Source organism: Myxine glutinosa, chromosome 7 (genome assembly GCF_964187855.1).
Source record: "Myxine glutinosa chromosome 7, kmMyxGlut1.1, whole genome shotgun sequence".
Classification (NCBI taxonomy): domain Eukaryota; kingdom Metazoa; phylum Chordata; class Myxini; order Myxiniformes; family Myxinidae; genus Myxine; species Myxine glutinosa.
The window spans coordinates 49,850,588-49,869,887 of NC_136267.1; the positions used below are offsets into that span (position 1 = coordinate 49,850,588).

General features: G+C 47.6%; 1 protein-coding gene across 1 annotated transcript in view; it reads left to right on the plus strand.

Moving 5' to 3' along the window:
• LOC137430743 (NFX1-type zinc finger-containing protein 1-like) overlaps positions 1–18,854 on the plus strand; it is a 207,167-nt gene extending 188,313 nt beyond the window's left edge. The window contains exons 15-16 of the mRNA XM_068121518.2: positions 12,523–12,618; positions 14,972–18,854. Coding sequence (XP_067977619.2) covers positions 12,523–12,618; positions 14,972–17,143 — 2,268 coding nt within the window. The 3' untranslated portion in view covers positions 17,144–18,854. The remainder of the gene's footprint in view (positions 1–12,522; positions 12,619–14,971) is intronic.
• The last annotated feature ends 446 nt before the right edge of the window (positions 18,855–19,300 follow it).

Sequence of the window (19,300 nt, forward strand, 5' to 3'; positions counted from 1 at the left end):
AAATGTGCCTCATTTTCCTTGGGGAGCCAGAATACTGTGAGTCCACCTTTGAAATGTGAAAAAAATTGATTTAACTGACACTTTGATGCACACCTGGAACATATGAAGGTCAAGACGAACTCCAACAGGAAGTCAGGAAGCACCATCGCGTTTTGCATGGTACAGCAATATTGCGTTTCACATGGTACTGATCGTCGCAGTTTTCTTTGTACTTGCAGCTGTTTCTAAACCAATAGGTGCAACGTTGTTTTCTTCGATTTGTTCATTGAAATTTGCTCTGAACAAAGGTGAAAGTTACTCAAGGTTTGGGGGTTGTATTGAGTGTAGGACAACTTTAATCAGTCATTGGAACTGTACACTGATTGTAATCGGAGATCTCGCGAGATCTTGCTGGCTACAACACGATTTTTCGAAGCTGGACATGTTCTCCACGTTTTCTAAGTTAAGTAATTGTTTACAATTGTATTTTTGTCGAAACTGTATCTATCCTTCGGTGTATGTACCTATAGTGTGCCCCTAGGAAGATTCTAGGTGTTAATCTTTCATAAATTAATAGTTTCTGTTTGCCTCGCGTGTGCGGCCTTGTAGCCTGAGGCTTCCGCCGTCGAAGCTTTGTTCACTTAAGTTCCTTCGCTGTTTTTGCTTGGTTCTTAGATTTTTCCCTTCTCCCCCGAACTTCCCCGAACATCTACTCTTTGTCTAACGTTTTAAACCTCCCCCCCCCCCCTAAAAAAAAAAAAAAAAAAAAAACAACAACATTTATTTCCCTTTCTCCACGTGTGCTGTTTCTCATCGTGTGCTTCTGTCCACGTGCACTGTGTCGCCCCGCCCCCATTATCTCCTTGCCTTCCACCTTTTGCCCTGTTCACGTGACTCGTGGTTGTCCCTCCAGGCCCTCTCCCCGTTGGTATTTTGTGAATATAAGATTGTTCTTCACGGTTCTGTTTAAATATGTTTAAACTTTCCCCTGCCGTGTTTTATTCAGTGGTATATTACAACACACTGTTTTTCTTCCTATTTAAAAGGTTCTTTGCAATTTCCTCTTCAACTCATTCCACTTCAAAAATAAATTCAATTTCTTATAATTCTTCCTCACTACATGCTCCAAATTCACATTCATTCCACCCCTCCTCCATCGTTCTTAAACGGATCGCAAACTTGAAAATCACAATAAACCCAATTTGTTATAAATGTTCGTCTTTCATTAATCATCTACTTTATAAACTCCCCCCTTGCCCCTCCCCTCCAAATCTCCCCCCTTGCCCCTCCCCTCCTAAACTCCCCCCGTGCCCCTCTCCTCCTAAACTCCCCCCTTGCCCCTCCCCTTCAAAACTCCCCCCCAACCCCTCCCCTTCAAATCTCCTCCCGACCATCCCTCTCCAATTCTCCCCACTCCCGCCTCCTCCTCAAAGCTGCCTCCTCCCCACTTCGTATCCCTTCTATCTCATACCTCCACCTCCCCCAACCTTCTACTTTCCTCTGCCCCCCTGCCCCCCTCAAACAACCCCTCACTGTGCCTCATCCCATCACCATCAAACCTCTCGTCCTCCTCATCCTTCCCTTTCTTGTAACTCTTCTGCAATCTCTGACACACTATCAACTGCTCTCCCTACCTCCCCCTCTCATCCTTCATCTGACCCTACCCCTCCCCTACCCTGTCCTGCACCCGATACTCCCCCTCTCTCCTCAATAACGGTATGGACCTCAAACATCCGGGGCCTTCGCTCAGACCTGATTGATCTCTCCATTCAGGTTGCTTCTGACAATTCAGACTTGATCTGCTTAACAGAAACTTTCCTCCTTCAAGATGTCTCTGATTCCTTAATATCTCTTTCTGGTTACTCCCTCCTCCGGTGTGATAGACCTGAGCCTCGTCCTGGTGGTGGGGTTGCTATCTTTATCAAAAACTGTCTTCCTCACTCTCCTTGCACTGCCCCACTCTCCTTGCACTGCCCCCTCTCCACCCCACCCCCAGGAGTACCTCTGGCTACGGCTTTCTCTCCGCTCCCACCTTTTGTTCATATGTGTTCTGTACCGGCCTCCAAACAGTGATGACTCCATTTACATTTCGCTGTCTGACAACATGGACCAACTTCTATCAACTCATCCAAACTCTCTCTTCCTCATATGTGGCGACTTCAACTGTCATCATGCCAGCTGGCTGGGTGTGGGTTCCTCTCTCACCAGCCATGGCACCTCAGCAAAGGACTTCTGCGACTCATTGGGACTGACACAATCTGTCAATTGCCCGACCTGGATCTCAGTCAATGGAGTATCTTCTCTTCTAGACGTGGTTATGACAAACGTCCCTGCAAATGTCTGCTGCTCTTCTTCTGCTCCAATTGGTTCTTCTGATCATGTGCTTGTTAAAGTGGACATCTCTCTGGCCATTCTCAGAGAGCCTCCTCAGCGCCGACGAGTCTGGCATTTCACTCAGGCTGACTGGCACGGTCTGCAAGCAGCCATCAATCATCTGGACTGGTCTCCCATCTCTACTGCCTCTGACATCAATTCTTCCTGGGAATTCTTCCAAAGCAAACTGCTCTCTCTCTCATGCACAGATTTATCCCATCTCGTCTTCAGTTGTCATACCCTTCCTACCGTCCATGGTACGCTGAATCTTGTGGTGAGGCAGTTGCCCTGAAACAACTTGCCTTTGCCTCTTGGAAGGCAAATCCAACTGAAGGCAATCTCAGTTCCTTCCACCAAGCTCGGAACAAGTGTGTCTACCCTCAGGAGTGGCAGGTAGCACTATCTCTCCACACTCAAGAATGAACTGGGGGGAGGTGGGAGAGGTATAAAACATATGGACACTGCAAGGACTTCCACGAAAGAAGTTCGAAACTTGTATACACATCAAGAAGGTCATTCTACTATGGACATGTTGCTTCTGCTGTCTCAACAATGCATGGAGGTCCTCAATGTCAAACAGGAAATCAGAGCTGTCTCCCTTGACATATCACGTGCCTTCGATACGGTCTGGCACCCAGCTCTGCTCACCAAACTCTCCTCCTATGGTGTCCATGAAAATCTCCACGCATGGCTTGCGGACTTCCTCTCTGGTCGTAGTCAATGTGTGGCCCTGAATGGATTTCTCTCATCTCCCCTGCCTGTTCTGGCTGGATTTCCCCAAGGTTGTGTTCTGGGCCCTGTGCTTTTTCTGGTCTTCATCAATGATCTCACCGACTATGGAAAATCCTCTCTATCTCTTTGCTGATGACTCCACTCTCTGCCGCTCCATTCCTCATCCCTCAGATCAGCAGTCTGCAGCCTCCTCACTCTCTGCAGACCTGGACAAAATCACAGACTGGTCAAACAAGTGGAACATGTCTTTCAATCCTGACAAATCTCACACTCTTACTATGTCTCTTCAAAAAGATCGACTGGACAACCCTCCCATCTACTTTCTCAACAATCCTCTCCAAGAAGTTCTGTCGCCCAAGCTTTTGGGTCTCACTATCTGCCATGATCTTTCTTGGGAAAACCACATTTCCAAGCTGGCCTCCAAAGCCAGTCGCCGACTGGGCATCCTCTGTCGTGCGAAGTCCTTCCTTGGCACACCTGAGCTCCTCACCACATACAAGGCTTTCATCCGCAGCTCAATGGAATACTGTTCTCTCCTCTGGGCCGGTGCTCCTGCCTCACACCTAGCTCGGCCTCACGGTGTTGAAACCAAAGCTTTCAGAATCATTGGAATCTCCTGCGATGAAGCTAACTCCGAGGGCCTTTCACTCACCGCAGGCAGGTTGGTGGTCTTTCTGTCTCTATCAACTCCTCTCCGGCCTTGCTCCCCCAGCTCTCTCTATGCTCTGTCCCCCAAATATTCCTACAGGTCGTACAAGATCTGCCAGCAACCCTCTTATGGTTAAACTGCCAAAATCTAGGCTCTCTGCTCACCTTCACTCTTTCATTCCCCTTTTCTCCTGCCTCTGGGACAAACTCCCCCACTCCCTTCAATCCCACTCCTCCCTCCAGGTCTTTAAAACAGCTGTTCACCACCATCTCTTATCTTCCCCCATCCAAAACCTTGATCTTTTCTACCCCCGCTAATTCACCCCAGATACACTTTTTTGAAATTCGAACTGCTTTCGTGGAAGTCCTTGCAGTGTCCATATGTTTTATACCTCTCCCACCTCCCCCCAAGCCCTCTCCTTGCCACAGTTCTCTCGATGCCCCTGCTCTCAAATGTTGTTTTGTGTCCTTCCCCCTCTCTCCCAATCTTGTCTACCGCTCCCCTTATTTTGTGTTTTATGTGTCGGTTTGACTTTTTGTGTGATTAATGTTGGCTCTTTCATGAGCCTCGATCTTGTATACAAAAAAATAAAAATCTGCCGGTATATATTGTTACAGACGCGGTGGTGGATGTTAGTTTACCGAGCGGTTTGGTATGACCACGTCTGAAGAAGTTACCCGATTATACTCGAACGTTGACTAGTCGCGCTACGCTAGGTCAATTGAGGAAAATGACACAACGGCTGGATTAAAATGACACGACACCAGGGGTTCAGTTCTCAAGACCTCCGGAGGAGGTTATATTAAGGCGGAAGGTTAGATTACAACTACAAGAGGGACATCATAGAAAGACAGGCACTTAGACACACTTATATTAACCCCAACAGACGACAGATAAACGGGACAAGGCTGACTCACACGGGGATTGATGGCAAGGAAAGGCGGGTATCGATGGCTCAAGGTGCACTCTTGGCTCAAGGACAGGGTACAGTACGGTCCAGTAGATGCAGGGAGGTCACAGCGCTCGGAGGTCACGACTGGTTCTTCCTCTTCAAGCTCGGGGCGCATCTGACCTCACATCCGGCAAGTGGCTGCGTATATCCGGCGGGGAGTGACACACCCTCGGCTCGTTAGCTCCGCCCCAGATGGAATCGGCTCGTTGCTTCTCATTGGGTGCGTGCGGGGGGGTTACCGGCTCCGCCCTTGACGAGGGGCTGACAGGGAGCCCCTTCGTGGTAACCCCGTGGAGCGCATGGTCATGGCGGCTAACCGAGCCGGTGGGAGGACGCACACTCCCCCCGCGCGCCGTGGTTGTAGTTGTTGTTGTAGCTGTAGTTGTTGTTGTTGTTGTTGTTTGGGGAAGAAGATGGGAGGAGGTATGGGAAGGTCCTAAACTCACTACTGGTGCCATATAATCACATTCTGGTGCAAAGAAGAGTCAGAATTAATGGAAACGAGTCCTTAACTGACATAGACTAAGAATAACTAGCAAGATGTCCGAAAGTTGTCTACGTGAGATGCGGTGGACCTGGGCACGACATTTAATGGGGGAAAAAAAGGGGAAGGTCGGTTCTACAGAGTGTTGTTTACAGACAATGGGACTAGGGAATGGGGGATTGGGGACAGTTGGGGAGTATTGGGGAAATAGGGGAATATTTACAAGCGGATATGGAGGCCAAATTCCATATTCGCAACATTGCACCCTTCTCTACCCTCGGGGCGTCCCGACCCGATAAATTTTTACCTATTTTAGTGTGGCACTCAGATGTAGTTCCCTCTACTATTAACTCTACCCTGAGTGCGACAGTTTTACAGATATTCACAAATGAGTAAATATGTCCCCCTGCGACGTTGCACCCTTCTCCTCTCAGAAACACACCCACAGGATAACCGAATTGCGGAAAGAATTCGCAAACTAAACATACAGCCGGTAGGGAGCATTATTTACAAGACTACGCTGCTATTTACACTACGATCCAGGACCTGTTTTTGGAGGAACACATGCAGATGTTATGCAGAGAGAGAGCACGCATGCCAGCATCGATACACCAACCCACGAGTGCTCTGTGGCCTACGGCCTTTAATAACGTGCAGAGCACCCTTTCCCAGCATGAAAAGCACCACCCCATAACACAGTGAGCACCATCCGGTGCACCAATAAAGTGTTTATAAATTACCGGTGGTGTCGCAGCCGGCCGATGTTCTGCCGCTGGTCTTGCCTTCATGTGGTGCACTTGGCCTTCTTACTTCTTTAAAAAATCAAGAAAGGCGCCAACCGCGTCCATTTCTGTATTGTGGCCGCCAGGGGGCCAACTAAGAGTGGTTCACCTGTTTGGCATCGGTGCCACGTTGACCCATAGGTCCTTCCACGGGTGGTGCTTGGCCGCAAAAGAACTGCGGTCCATTGTGGGTGGCCACAAACATTGCGGTCCATATGGTGTATCGATCCAAGCAGCAAGCAGCGAAAGTGCAGGCCCACAACTGCGTAGCCAGCACCTCTCTCTCCTCTCTCTCTACCCCAAAGCCAGATCCTCGGAGGTGGGAGACAAAAGAAGCAGACAAGTGAGTAAGGTGGTAAGGGCGCAAAAGTGCACGCAATACAAGATGATGCACACTGGGGGCACATGGGAACCAGGTGAGACAGGTACGTTCCTATCGTACGCCCCCCCCCCCACCAGGTAACCTACATGGCCCCTCCCTTACCCCTTACTGTATCCACAAAACACAACACTACCCATAAACATCTACTTTACAAAGCAACAAACATCCCTACTGTCTTCCCCGTTCCTCCCATATACCAAATTCGTCTTCTCTCCCTCCTAACCAATCAAATTTGCCATTTTCAACTCTCATCAAAATTTGCCATCTCCAATTCATCATCAGTCCCTCCTAGGGAGGGAGAGATGGAATCACCCCAATGTCTCATCCACGTCGTGATGCGTCTCACAAATCCAACAGCAGTCCTTGCTTCCTGCACACAGAACAAAGAAAACACAGGTGTGGAGTCATCATCATCACCACAGGTAAGTGGCTGCGTATGGTGCGACAGGTTCATCAATCCTAACTATTTCCTAAATGACTTTAACAACTTTACACTACCCGGGGTCTTTCTCCGGCCAAACCATTGGCCCTCTTACACTATGGGTTCTAAAAACCAATTCCCATTGGCCAAACTGTGGTGCTTTTCAATTTGGGGTCTCACTCCCCCGATTCATCTCCCGGTGCCCTCGCACAATTTCTGGGCTGTGGCGTGTACCTCTCCCAGTGGGTCTACCCACCTGCACACCTCCACCACTGCAGTTGCCTCCGAGCTTACCTGCTCCTTACCCTAACCTAACTACCTGGGGAAGGCCCTCTGGCGCTCTCCCCACTCGGTGCCCTCTCTGGCACTGGGCTACCCGATCCACACCCGGGATCCTCAGGCACCCACTCATAACTACCGGCTCCCAGAGCCCACCTGCGGCCTCACCTGGCCGACATCCTCACAGTGGTGGAGTGCCCAACCAACTACACACACTAACAGGCTACACGCCCAGCCATTTCCACAACACGAATGCACCCATCCACAACACCATTCTGTCACCCGCACCACAGATGCCAATATCCAACCACAATTTACCTGTACCCTCTACCTAACACTTACACTACCCGCCCCGGGTATCCGTGATGGGGTCCACTCTTCCCCCATCCACACCTTCGCACCATGCACACCACTCCGTACCACTTACTCCAACTCTCTCCACACACCTGTACCTGCACACCTGTGCTCTCACACCTGGTGCCACCTGCACCCTTCTCTCCCGAAGCGCATTCGCGCTGATCCACAACACTCATTACTCACACACTGCTCCACACACCTGTCCAGTTGCACACCTGTGCAATCACACCTGTTCAATTCTCACCTGTTCAATCCTCACACACACGGCATCATCTCAGCTAACTACTCCCCTCTGAAACTTGCGCTTCCCAGTCATCCCTTTAAACTATTGCGCTCCCTCGTCATTATCATCCATACTAATCTACCTGCGTCCCCACTACAGGTATCAGTCACTAACTAATCTTAACGTCACCTAATGTCATCTTCTAGGGCCCTATCAATATAACCTAACCCACCCAGGCTAGTTTTCACTGCCATACACCCCATAAACTATAGCTCCTTTGCCCCACCATGGGAAGGGTGGCAGGGATGCCCCCCCTTACCCACCGGGCCCATCGCTCACTACCAATTTTGCACATCAAATTTCAACAAATTAAAAATTTGCCAATCACTACCCATCATCTGCCAATCACTACTGCCAATCCCTTGCCAATCATCAAATTTTGTTTTTCTCTAATTTTGGGTCCAAAACACTAACCTCATCACCCAGTCTACTCACTAATACCTCTCGGTGCGCCAATCCCTGTCCAAAGCCCGGCTTCGTAAAGCCAAGCCATGAATGCGGGTTGTTCTGTGCCAGCGGCTGGATGCGTCCGGCACTCGGTGCAGGGACGGGGGCTTACCCGGGCCGAGATCCCACGCACCCCCTCGGCGTGGAGCCATCCAATTGCCCGATCTCGACCTGCCGGCACGTCTCACCAAGAAGTGGTCGCCATGACGACCCTTCCTATCGGGCTGCCAGCTCCGCCTTGTGGAGCACGGACGCGGCCGTTCAAAGCGAGGCCCAGCACGCACCGAGGGCCCGATTCGGCTATAAGTCGTTCTAAACTCTACCCCGTCTAACGTCGATGCTTCACCTGGACGCTTACACCCCGCAGCCCGTTCCTTGCTCACACATCCAGCTGTGCCCATGCTCCTCGTACCTTTCCTTACACACCCAGGTACACCCATTCCACTCACAGCCTTGGTCACACACCTGACCACCGAACACTTTGGCACACATTCGTTGCTCGCACACCTCACCAATACACCGCTTCGCGCCCCCTCCTCTGTCACCTCCTCTGTGACAATCACAGGTGTGCTCTCATTCGCACACCCAACCACGTGCCTCACCACCAACTCCAGCGTGCATTCCCACTCACGCTCTACCATTCCAGGTGTGCATCCTTCCATCCCAGGTGTACATCCTCGCTCACCTGTCACAACCAACTCACTCTCCTTGTCAATCTCACTACTCTCACCTCCATTCTTGACAGCGCACTCACCCTTACTCTTGACAGCGCACTCTTTCCTCATGCACCCGTCCGTTACACACCTTTCTCGCGCACACTCTCCCGTTACACCCTCTGTAACACTCACCACAGGTGTGCATTCTTCCTTGCCTTTGACAGCGCACTCTTTCCCCATGCACCTGTCTGTCACACACCTTTCTCACGCACACTCTCCCGTCACACCCTCTGTAACACTCACCACACCACGCTTCCATGTGCTCCCTCGCACACGCGCTACGACCGACTCACTCTCGCCAGCACCCTCACTCCTTGGCACGCACTTTTTCCTCACACACCCCAGAGTCGGACTTTCTTGCACACCTCCTCTTTCGCACACCAGACCTGTCGCACACTTCACCCACGGCCTCTCACAAACACCCGGGTCCATCTCGACCCCCAAGCTTCTTAAATCCCCTGGCGCATCATACGCACGACCATATTGGTCACCACTTACACCGGGTCCTCTTCCTCTTCGCTTCTCCTCCATCACCTGCGAATCCCTCATCCGGTTAATGAGCACATCATCACGATCCAAACACAGACTTTGGACCAATTCTTTTATCTCCTCTTTTATCTCTTTCTTATCCTCTCTCCGTCGCTTCTTAATTTCGCTCATCCCTTCTTCCACTTTTTCTAATTTCTGCTTCACCTCCTTCATCTCTTCGTGCGCCCCTTTAAGTTCTTCCTCTAACTCCACTCTATTTTTTTCTATGTGCTCCCGCACCTCCCGTTCTTTAACCTCCATCACCTCTACCACCTTGTCCATTTTCCTCGTCAGGTCCTCATGTACCGTCTGACACTCTTTTTTAATTACCCCTACGTCCTTTTTCATCTCCTTCTGTGTCGATTTTAAACCCTCTATTACCGCTGTGTTCTTCTTTACCTGGTCCCCCAACTCCTTTTGTCCCACTGTCAGTTGCTCTACTCCCAGCGTCAACTCCTCTATACCCCCTTGCAGTTTTACAGTCCCCTTTCTCACCTCCGTCTCCATGCGCTCCTTACAGTGCCTCACCTCCTCGCGCACTCCTCCGACCTCCTCACTCACTCCTCTTCTGATCTCCTCTCCCATCACTTGCATCTCCTGCCCAGATGCCACCCTCATCTGCTCCATTTCCTCCCTGTGAGCATCCAGTTTGGTTTCTACCCCCATTCTGACCCCCTCTATCTGCTGCCCCATTTGGTTAACTTCCCTTTCTGCTTGGTCCCTCATGTCCCTCAATTTGCCTTCCATCCTGTTTTCTAACCCCTCTAACCCATTTTTCACTCCCTCTATCTGATTCTCCTGGGCAGCCATTCTATTTTCTACCCCCGTTAACCCCTCCTGTATTTCCCCTAATCTATTGTCTAATTTCCCAAATTTCTTGTCTAATCCCTTAAAATTATTGTCTAACCCCTCACCGGTACCCCTCGCTTCGTCCCTCATTACCCCCAATTGCTCACTCTGAGCATCCATCCAGTTCCCCATAACCCCCATTTGGCCCTCCAATCGCTCACCCAATCGCTCACTATCAGCCCTCATTTGCTCACTATTAGCCCTCATATCGTCCTTCTGCAGGTTGAGGGACGCCTGCATTTGCGCCATAAATTGCTCCATGAGGGCCTGCATTTGGGCCATCCCTCCCACTTGTGCAGCGGGTGCGGCCGCCGTAGCTATGTGCGAGGCGCCATTTCGCGCGCCCGTTACCTCGTGCGTGACGACGCTATTTTGCGAATCTGCTACCCTCACTGCTTCGCTCTCCTCTTGTCCCTCAATTTGGTCCTGGATCGACCCTGCCTCACTCTCCACTACCGGACCCCAGCTGTCTTGGTCTGCCATAGCGCGACTTTCAAAATTCGGGTTTTTATTTCCGTATAACAAAATCAAATTTCACCGTTATAATTTCGCGCGGGAAACGCGCTCCGAATCGATTCTACTACAAATTTGGGCCTAATAACGCGCGGGAAACGCGCTCCGAATCGATTCTACTACAAATTTGGGCCTAATAACGCGCGGGAAACGCGCTCCGAATCGATTCTACTACAAATTTGGGCCTAATAACGCGCGGGAAACGCACTCCGAATCGATTCTACTACAAATTTGGGCCTAATAACGCGCGGGAAACGCGCTCCGAATCGATTCTACTACAAATTTGGGCCTAATAACGCGCGGGAAACGCGCTCCGAATCGATTCTACTACAAATTTGGGCCTAATAAATTTAGTCCCGGGTTCGAATTCCACTCCTCGACACCAATTGTTACAGACGCGGTGGTGGATGTTAGTTTACCGAGCGGTTTGGTATGACCACGTCTGCACAAGTTACCCGATTATACTCGAACGTTGACTAGTCGCGCTACGCTAGGTCAATTGAGGAAAATGACACAACGGCTGGATTAAAATGACACGACACCAGGGGTTCAGTTCTCAAGACCTCCGGAGGAGGTTATATTTAGGCGGAAGGTTAGATTACAACTACAAGAGGGACATCATAGAAAGACAGGCACTTAGACACACTTATATTAACCCCAACAGACGACAGATAAACGGGACAAGGCTGACTCACACGGGGATTGATGGCAAGGAAAGGCGGGTATCGATGGCTCAAGGTGCACTCTTGGCTCAAGGACAGGGTACAGTACGGTCCAGTAGATGCAGGGAGGTCACAGCGCTCGGAGGTCACGACTGGTTCTTCCTCTTCAAGCTCGGGGCGCATCTGACCTCACATCCGGCAAGTGGCTGCGTATATCCGGCGGGGAGTGACACACCCTCGGCTCGTTAGCTCCGCCCCAGATGGAATCGGCTCGTTGCTTCTCATTGGGTGCGTGCGGGGGGGTTACCGGCTCCGCCCTTGACGAGGGGCTGACAGGGAGCCCCTTCGTGGTAACCCCGTGGAGCGCATGGTCATGGCGGCTAACCGAGCCGGTGGGAGGACGCACACTCCCCCCGCGCGCCGTGGTTGTAGTTGTTGTTGTAGCTGTAGTTGTTGTTGTTGTTGTTGTTTGGGGAAGAAGATGGGAGGAGGTATGGGAAGGTCCTAAACTCACTACTGGTGCCATATAATCACATTCTGGTGCAACGAAGAGTCAGAATTAATGGAAACGAGTCCTTAACTGACATAGACTAAGAATAACTAGCAAGATGTCCGAAAGTTGTCTACGTGAGATGCGGTGGACCTGGGCACGACATTTAATGGGGGAAAAAAAGGGGAAGGTCGGTTCTACAGAGTGTTGTTTACAGACAATGGGACTAGGGAATGGGGGATTGGGGACAGTTGGGGAGTATTGGGGAAATAGGGGAATATTTACAAGCGGATATGGAGGCCAAATTCCATATTTGCAACAATATTACCGAAAAACAGCCGATATTGGCTCGTTCCAATTGCCAGTTCCGACATCGTCAATTTCTGATTGTCTGATTTCTTTTACGAGCCTCAACGGTACAGACACCAAAAATACTCTTCAAATTCGACGTGGAGATACTTTCATGTAACACCCAGAAGCCTTTTAAAAAAAAACTCACGTGTGAAGGGCTGTCTTCAGCCGTAAATAGCAACCGTTAGGATGAAGTCAATGACGTCACTGTGCATCTAAAATATAACTTGCTGTAATCTTTAATCGGCACTTATGCATCTGTATAAATTTATGTAATTATGATTATTTTTCAGCATCGCATGAGGCCAGAAATTGCAACGCTGATTGTTCCACATATTTACAAGCAGCTGAACAATCATCCTTCTGTGAGCAAGTTTGAAAACATCAAGGTACTTTATATGCAACTCAATTTGCTTAACGATTTGGAAAACAGTTTTAATACAATGCCTGAGTAATGTGTGAGATAAGTACATGTTATCGGAACAGACTGTTTATATATATATATATATAAACAGAAATCGGGCGCTACTTTTGACTCACCCTGTATTAGTGTAATTAGCCATCTCCCTTTTCCCCACTGAAACAATGTCCCGATATTCACGGGATTTTCATCGACATTCGTCGATTTTCATTGACATTCATGGATTTTCGTCGACATTCGTGGATTTTCGTCAACATTCGCGGATTTCCGTCGACATTCGTGGATTTGCGTCGACATTTGCGGATTTTTGCTGACATTCGCGGATTTTTGTCGACATTCGCGGATTTTTGTCGACATTCGCGGATTTTTGTCCACATTCGCGGATTTTTGTCCACATTCGCGGATTTTTGTCCACGTTCACGGATTTTTGTCCACGTCCGCGGATTTTTGCCGACGTTCGCGGATTTTTGGCGACGTTCGCGGATTTTTGTCGACGTTCGCGGATTTTCGTCGACGTTCGCGGATTTTCGTCGACGTTCGCGGATTTTCGTCGACGTTCGCGGATTTTCGTCGACGTTCGCGGATTTTCGTCGACGTTCGCGGATTTTCGTCGACGTTCGCGGATTTTCGTCGACGTTCGCGGATTTTCGTCGACGTTCGCGGATTTTCGTCGACGTTCGCGGATTTTCGTCGACGTTCGCGGATTTTCGTCGACGTTCGCGGATTTTCGTCGACGTTCGCGGATTTTCGTCGACGTTCGCGGATTTTCGTCGACGTTCGCCGATTTCCGGTGACATTCGCCGATTTCCGGCGACATTCGCGGATTTTGCCCCGACATTCGCGGATTTTTGATTTTGTGAATTTTTAAATGCCCGGAACCTATCCCCTCTTTATATATTTAAACAATGCCCCCACATTCTATGTTCCAACTTTCGCAGCATTTTCCAGCAACGTATCCCCCGTGAATGTCGGGGTTCGAGTGTGTATTAATTTAAGAGATGATTGTCAGAAAGACAAACAAAGAAATAGAATAAGTGTATTATTTATTACATACACCACCGAAGTTTTCACCTGTCTGTGAACAGGATATCTCAAATTGTTTTGGATGGACTCAGACCAAATTTGGTGGAGAGTTTGGGTGTGTGACCAGGACAAAATGATTAGATTTTGATGAAGATCTGGATCCGGATATGAGAATTTTTTTGGAGTGATTCTTCACCATAGAGAGAAGAGATGGGGACAAAAACCATATACTGTATATCACACAATATCTCAAAATAATTATGGGCGGATTAAGATGAAACTTGGTGGACTGGTGTTGGGGATCTGACAAGAACGAATCTGTTCGATTTTTGTGAAGATCCGAATCCAGATAATTGAATTTTTTATTTTTACCTCCGCCACCAAATGGAGGTTATGTTTTCACCCCTGTCTGTCTGTTTGTGAACTAGATATCTCAAAAACTTGTGCAAGGATTCGGACGAAATTTGGCAGAGATGTAGCGTATGTGACAAGGACGAAATGATTAGATTTTGGTGAAGATCCACATTCGGATCCGGCTTTTTAAGTGATTCTTCACCATTGATGGGGCTGAAAACTATACATAGCAGGATATCTTTAAAAGTTGTGGACTGATTTGGATGAAACTTGGTGGACCGGTTGGGTGTCTGACAAGGAAGAATCGATTCAATTCTGGTGAAAAGTGTTTCCGCATTATATGAATTCTGTATTGTGATTTTCTGGTCTACTCTGAGATACAAAACGTAAACTGTTCACCAGGCGAGTTATGCTCTCTACTGAGTGCCGTTCTAGTTTTTTAAAGGGATTCATCACCATTGAGACATGGGGCCAAAAATGATATATAGCATAATATCTCAAAAATATGTGGACCAGTTGTGACAACTATGTGCAAGAATTAGTTAGGTGACATGATCAAACTCATTAGATTTTGGTTCTGGTCCAGATGCAGATCTGGCCTATCAGTGGGATACAAAACATAAACTGTTGAGCCTGGCGGAGGGATGCGCTCTCTCGAGTGCCGTTCTAGTTTTATTTTATTTTCACACAGAGTTTATTTTCTTCATCCAAACATTTGCCAATCTTTTTGTCTGCCCTTATTTGTGTTACACACTTTGATGTATAGTGTGTAAGTGAATGTGTTATACTCTGTACGATACTCTTGTGTGAGATTTGAAATATGCAAATGAAACAAAAAAAAACAAGTCGTAATCATGAGGAGTGAACTCTTATGAGATGCATGATGTGATTTATCAATGCTTTCCTCGACTGAATTACAATGAAGTGTCTCCATTTCTATTCAGGGTCTCGCTACGAACCTGTTTTTTGTGGAACACGAAGAACCAGAGAAAGGTGTGGAGGACACCAAGAGCCATAACAACCCGCATGAGGCCAGATTTGTGGTGGAGTTATGCCGGTACCTTCTGAAGCAAGGCTATGAGCCTACACAAGTCACTATTCTAACCACCTACACTGGGCAGCTGCTTGCGCTGAAGAAACTTATGCCAATGGACTCATTTAAGGGTGTGCATGTTTGCGTTGTCGACAAATATCAAGGTGAAGAGAATGACATTGTCCTGCTTTCATTGGTGCGAAGCAACAAAAGATCTTGTACAGGTTTTCTCAAGATTTCAAATCGCATTTGCGTGGCACTGTCACGAGCCAAAAAAGGTTTCTATGCCATCGGAAACGCCAAACTTCTTGCGTCTGCTCCAATATGGGCTGGTATTTTAGATGGGCTAAGAATGCAGAACTGCCTGAAACCATCACTGCCACTGCAATGTCAGATACACAGAAGTCGAGCAATGATAAGCAAAGGGTCAGACTTTGAGCAAGTTGCCCCTGATGGCGGTTGCTCTTTACCTTGTGACACTCATCTGGACTGTGGCCATGTCTGCAGGCTTTGGTGTCATCCGTTTGACAGGAATCATGAGGAGTATCGCTGCTATAAACCTTGCCAAAGAATCCACAAGAATTGTGGCCATGCCTGCCCCAAAGTCTGTTACGAGGATTGTGATGTCTGCACCGTGATGGTTGATAAGACGATGCCAAACTGTGGGCATGTACATACCATGGAATGTCACTTCGATCCAAATTTATTTGAATGTCAGGAATATGTACAAAGGATTCTCCCATGTGGACATGAGAAACAGCTACTTTGCTGTCAGAATACCTTTACCATCTGTTCATTCGTGGAATGCTTGCAAATGGAAACACCATATCTGTGTGAGGAATATGTTCACTGTGAAATCCAGGTGGATGCGACTTTACCATGTGGCCATCAACAAAATGTCAAGTGCTATCAGAAGAACTGCAAAGAACTTTGTAAGTCGCCCTGTGAACAACGCCTTCCGTGTGGTCATGCTTGTGATAAGAAATGCGGACAGACCTGTGTGGTGGATTGTGCAGTCAAGGTAGATGCAACTTTACCATGTGGCCATCAACAAAATGTCAAGTGTTATCAGAAGAACTGTGGAGAGGTTTGCAAGTGGCCCTGTGAACATCACCTTCAATGTGGTCATGCTTGTGATAAGAAATGCGGACAGACCTGTGTGGTGGATTGTGCAGTCAAGGTAGATGCAACTTTACCATGTGGCCATCAACAAAATGTCAAGTGTTATCAGAAGAACTGTGGAGAGGTTTGCAAGTGGCCCTGTGAACATCACCTTCCATGTGGTCATGCTTGTGATAAGAAATGTGGACAGACCTGTGTGGTGGATTGTGCAGTCACGGTAGATGCAACTTTACCATGTGGTCACAAGCAGGAGGTCATGTGTTATCAGAAGAACAGTACATATATTTGTGAGTGGCCTTGTGAACGTCAATTGGTTTGTGGGCACAAGTGTGACAAAAAGTGTGGACAAAAATGTACGGAGCAATGTCAACATCCAATAAATGCCACTCTATCATGCGGTCACAAAGAAAATGTCCTGTGTTTCCAACAGAACAACAGTGAAAAGTGCACATCTCCATGTGATAAATTGCTTCCATGTGGTCACATATGCAAAGGCAAGTGCAAGGACAAGTGCTCGCCATATTGCTTCGAGGTGGTGGATTTCACATTACCATGTGGTCATCAGATGGAACTCAAATGCTTCATGAGTCAGCTGAAAAATAATTGTCCTCATCCTTGTAGTCGCATTTTGAGTTGTGGTCATCGATGTACCTTGAGATGCAGACAGCCTTGCACAAAGCTTTGCAGAATCCAGAAAGAAGTGATGCTAACCTGTGGTCACCAAAAGGAAATAAAGTGTTTTGAAGAAGGTCTTCCATTGAAATGCTTCCGACCTTGCATGAGGCTGCAAAAGCCTTGTGGTCACCCGTGCCTCAAAATCTGTCATGATGAGTGTGGAGACTGCACCGTGGAGGTTACTCGGATAATGCTGAATTGTGGGCATCTGCAGACTATGTCTTGTCACCAGGAGCTGGAGTTCTTTGATTGTAAGGAAGAGGGTTGTTGCAACTCTCCCATGTAACCATCAGAAAATAAAACTCTGCCACGAGATGTCTGACCACCTGTCACCGTGCGATGAGATCAATTGCATTGTGGCCACAAGTGTGGCAAGTGTACCTGTAATCATCAATTCTGAGATGCAGAATGGGAAAGAACAAGGTAGAAGCTGTGAGCCTCTGTAAATCAATGTGAGCTCTGCGTTGTTTGGGTATCATCTTTACAATGCAGTATACATGCTCCGTACTGTATACAGATACGATTACAGCAGGAATAGAAACAACACTAAATGAGCGATCATTATAACCGTTGTTCATAATCTTTCACTTAACTTGGCAGATACCATAAGGAAACAACGGATTACTTTTGCACCTATATTGTATTTTACATGCATCATCATTGATGCGATTCATACTCTTCTTTGCTGTTACTTCTTTGCATTTGACGGTCAATGGCATGGTAAAATTTGGATTACCTAGTCAATTGAATTGCAATCAGCCGTTAATCATGCTCTTTGCCTTATTTAACTTACATAGGCTATGAATGGACTCGTCACCAAATGAAGCATCATTGTAAATCATTTGCCACTTTTGTGTATGGAGTAAGACGTGTATTGAAAACACTGCTGAAGGTACTAACATCGCTGAAATTTGCAAATCTTAGAAACAATATTAATATTTTCCATTCACGTAGCACTAGAAGGAATATCGAATCGAGGCTTTTATTTGTATCATTTCCGATTGTTGTTTAAGTGTTTGTATTTTAAGCATTGTGAGCTGCGTTGTCGTGGATTAGAGTTCAAAACCATCTTTTAATCTTACTAGTCTCTGTCTGAAGCCTCACACATCTTGGAGTGAGTGATTCCCGATTTGTTGAGCTGATTTTGTGGGTTGTTAAGTTTTTAAGTTTAAGGTTTTGTTGGCTACCGAGCCAAGGCTACCGCACTGCTTTACATCTGGCCATTGCCATTGACGAAGTGTGCATCTACATTTGTTTAACCTAAACTTGAGTTGTTTTTTTGCAAATTGATTCATAATGACAATTTATGTATATGTTGGATTTCAGAATTGAATGTACTATTTGCTAACATAATTTTAACATGCATCAAGTCCTGGTGTTGGGCTAGCGGCTAGGGTGCCGGCTTAGGATCCTAGGATCCTGGGTTTGAATCCCGGTCGATCGCTGAATTAACGCCAGGGGGGTTGACTCAGCCTGTCATCCATCCGAGGTCGGCTAATTGAGTACCAGTTCACTGGTAATTCCCTGTTTGTCGTAAAAGGCGACAAAAAAGGGTTGGCGTCAGGAAGGGCATCCGGCCGTAAAACATTGCTTCAAAAAGGGGACCAAAAAACAACAACAACCACGGTCCCCGAAAAAGGCCAACCCCCGCTTTGCGGGGAAAAATGGCCTCTAAAGGTGGTTATTTATTATTATATATATAGCAACATGCAAAATGTTACAAATGACGGTGGTTTTGGGGCAAGCAGAGTAATTGTTGGGAGCAGTTCGGTAGAATGTGGATACTTTGTGCTTTCAAGCAAAAGTGGAGATGCTGCTCAGTTTGATGTGTAGCTTGTTAAGATCGAGAACTGTTCTCGTGTCACAAGCTAAATTTATGAAGGGTTATTGGAGGTGTGAGTGAGTGTGTGCGCATGCACGCGAGTGTGCCTTAGCTTAGCTGTCTTGTGAAAATGTGCAAAAAGTTTTTTGAATTTGAATAAACAAATGAAACAGAATTGTTTTCTTTATTCACAAAAAAAAACAGTTGTCCGGGTGTATGACTTTCTCAAAGAATGCCGGGGTTTTCGATTATATTAACCATGCATGTATCGTGGCTCGATGTCCACTTGTCCGAGAAGAACTTGGGACAAACGCCTTGAGAATATAAGCCGTTTTATTACGGAGCCGTTACACACACAGGAAAACAGGAGGGCACGAAACTGGCCTGGCCTTTCTCAAAAATCATCATCAGCGCGTTCCGTTTATATACACGTTAGCGCAGAAAAGATACACATCTCTGCTGAGAGCTTGCCCAGAGGGTTTGGTCACATGCCCATAGCACCACACCAATTCCCTCAAGGCTTACTCCTTGTCATTGTGCGCAGGTCATTACTTCAAAAGGGGAGGGGAAGACAAGCATTGCTGTGTTCAGTTTACAATGGGGAGGGTGATAAAAAGCAAG